Raw genomic sequence first — 1,317 nt, 5'->3', positions numbered from 1 at the left:
ACCCGCGCTCGCGCAGCGTACTTGTTTAGCTTACTGGGAGAAAAGAGAGAGGGGGTTGTGTTCTCTAGGCCCCTAAGGGCCCTACGCGCGGCGTGAGAGGCAGGCTGTGGTCATGACGCAGTCATAGGGTGTTATGTGCCGTCAGAGTGACTCTCTGTGTGTCAGGGATAGTCAGGGCCGTCCATCAGAGCTCCAGTAAGCTCGGAGACACCCCATTAGCGCGGCTCGACCTCTTTGAGTCACTGCCTTCCCGGCGGTTTGGATGTAGAGCCTCTTGAGCACTTGAGCAATTCCGCATGGTAGAGCCTCTATATATCTACAGCAAAATCGCGCTCTACATCGGACTCACATCGTCCTGCGCCGGATGTAGAGCTCTACAGCTCTACAGCTCTAGCCTCTACACAGCGCTCTACATCTCTATGCCGAGCCCAAATCACTGTGTGTCACACATAACACATCGCTAGTCATGTACAATGATTGACATCTCTACAGCTCTATCTACAGCGCTCTCACACACTTTCACACCCTCTACACCCTCCCTCAGAGCGGGCGGAGCCTCGTCGAACGACCCGCCTGCACACGGGCCAAAGGAAGCGCCCGTGGTCTCACAGACTCTTTAGGTAGGTAGGTAGTAAGGTGAAGAACAGCCAGGCTCGGACTGGACACCAACTCTTTGTGTGAGCACAAAAAGCAGAAAAAAGAATTTTTAGCTTCGAGTCCCTCGGCGAGCATCGGGGGTGCACCGACGCGAAGGTCGGACGCTTCTCCTCCTCCTCCCCACTACCCCTCCTCCCCACTCACAGCCTGTGCGAGCTGCGCGGGGCCGCTCGCTGCGAGGAGGGAGCGCATCACGCGCCTTCCGCCGAATCTCCGATCCAACGTTGCCGGTGCTAAACCTCACGCCTTCCGTGCCGCCACAGATCATGCTCTCGGTTGCGAGGCGAGCGCGATGCGGCGTGCCGGCGGCGAGATGTATGTCGTCGCTGGTCAAGGTGAGCCCGACAATGGCCAAGCTTATTCGCGATATGGGCCTTGAGGGCGTTTATATCACTCCCAGCGGTCCAAAGGACACGGTGACGAAACCGGATATCGACGCAGCGGCTGCCGCGAAGGTGGTGGTCTCTGCGCGGCGCTGCCGCCGTGGTGGCGTAACGGTCACTCGCTCCCATCACGACCTCAGGCGGCGAAGGATAAGGAGCTCGCCAAGCCCCTGACCATTGACTTCCGGCCGATGGAGGCGCGAGGGCGCTGCTCCCGAGACCCTTGCCTGAGACCCTGCTGGCAGCAGCGGCAAGCCCCTCGACTCCCCCCCCCGAC

General features: G+C 59.8%; 1 protein-coding gene across 1 annotated transcript in view; it reads left to right on the top strand.

Annotated features, from left to right (window-relative positions):
* Nucleotides 1-974: 974 nt before the first annotated feature.
* Nucleotides 975-1,317, top strand: part of EMIHUDRAFT_122349 (hypothetical protein) — a gene marked incomplete at both ends in the record, with an annotated part of 2,911 nt that continues 2,568 nt past the window's right edge. Inside the window, one exon of the mRNA XM_005789968.1 lies at nt 975-1,112. Within this exon, the coding sequence (XP_005790025.1) occupies nt 975-1,112 (138 nt within the window). The remainder of the gene's footprint in view (nt 1,113-1,317) is intronic.

This window comes from Emiliania huxleyi (genome assembly GCF_000372725.1).
Source record: "Emiliania huxleyi CCMP1516 chromosome Unknown EMIHUscaffold_1230, whole genome shotgun sequence".
NCBI classification, from domain to species: Eukaryota; Haptophyta; order Isochrysidales; family Noelaerhabdaceae; genus Emiliania; species Emiliania huxleyi.
The sequence above is the reverse complement of the archived record's forward strand: the minus strand, read 5'-3'. Positions and strand labels throughout refer to the sequence as shown.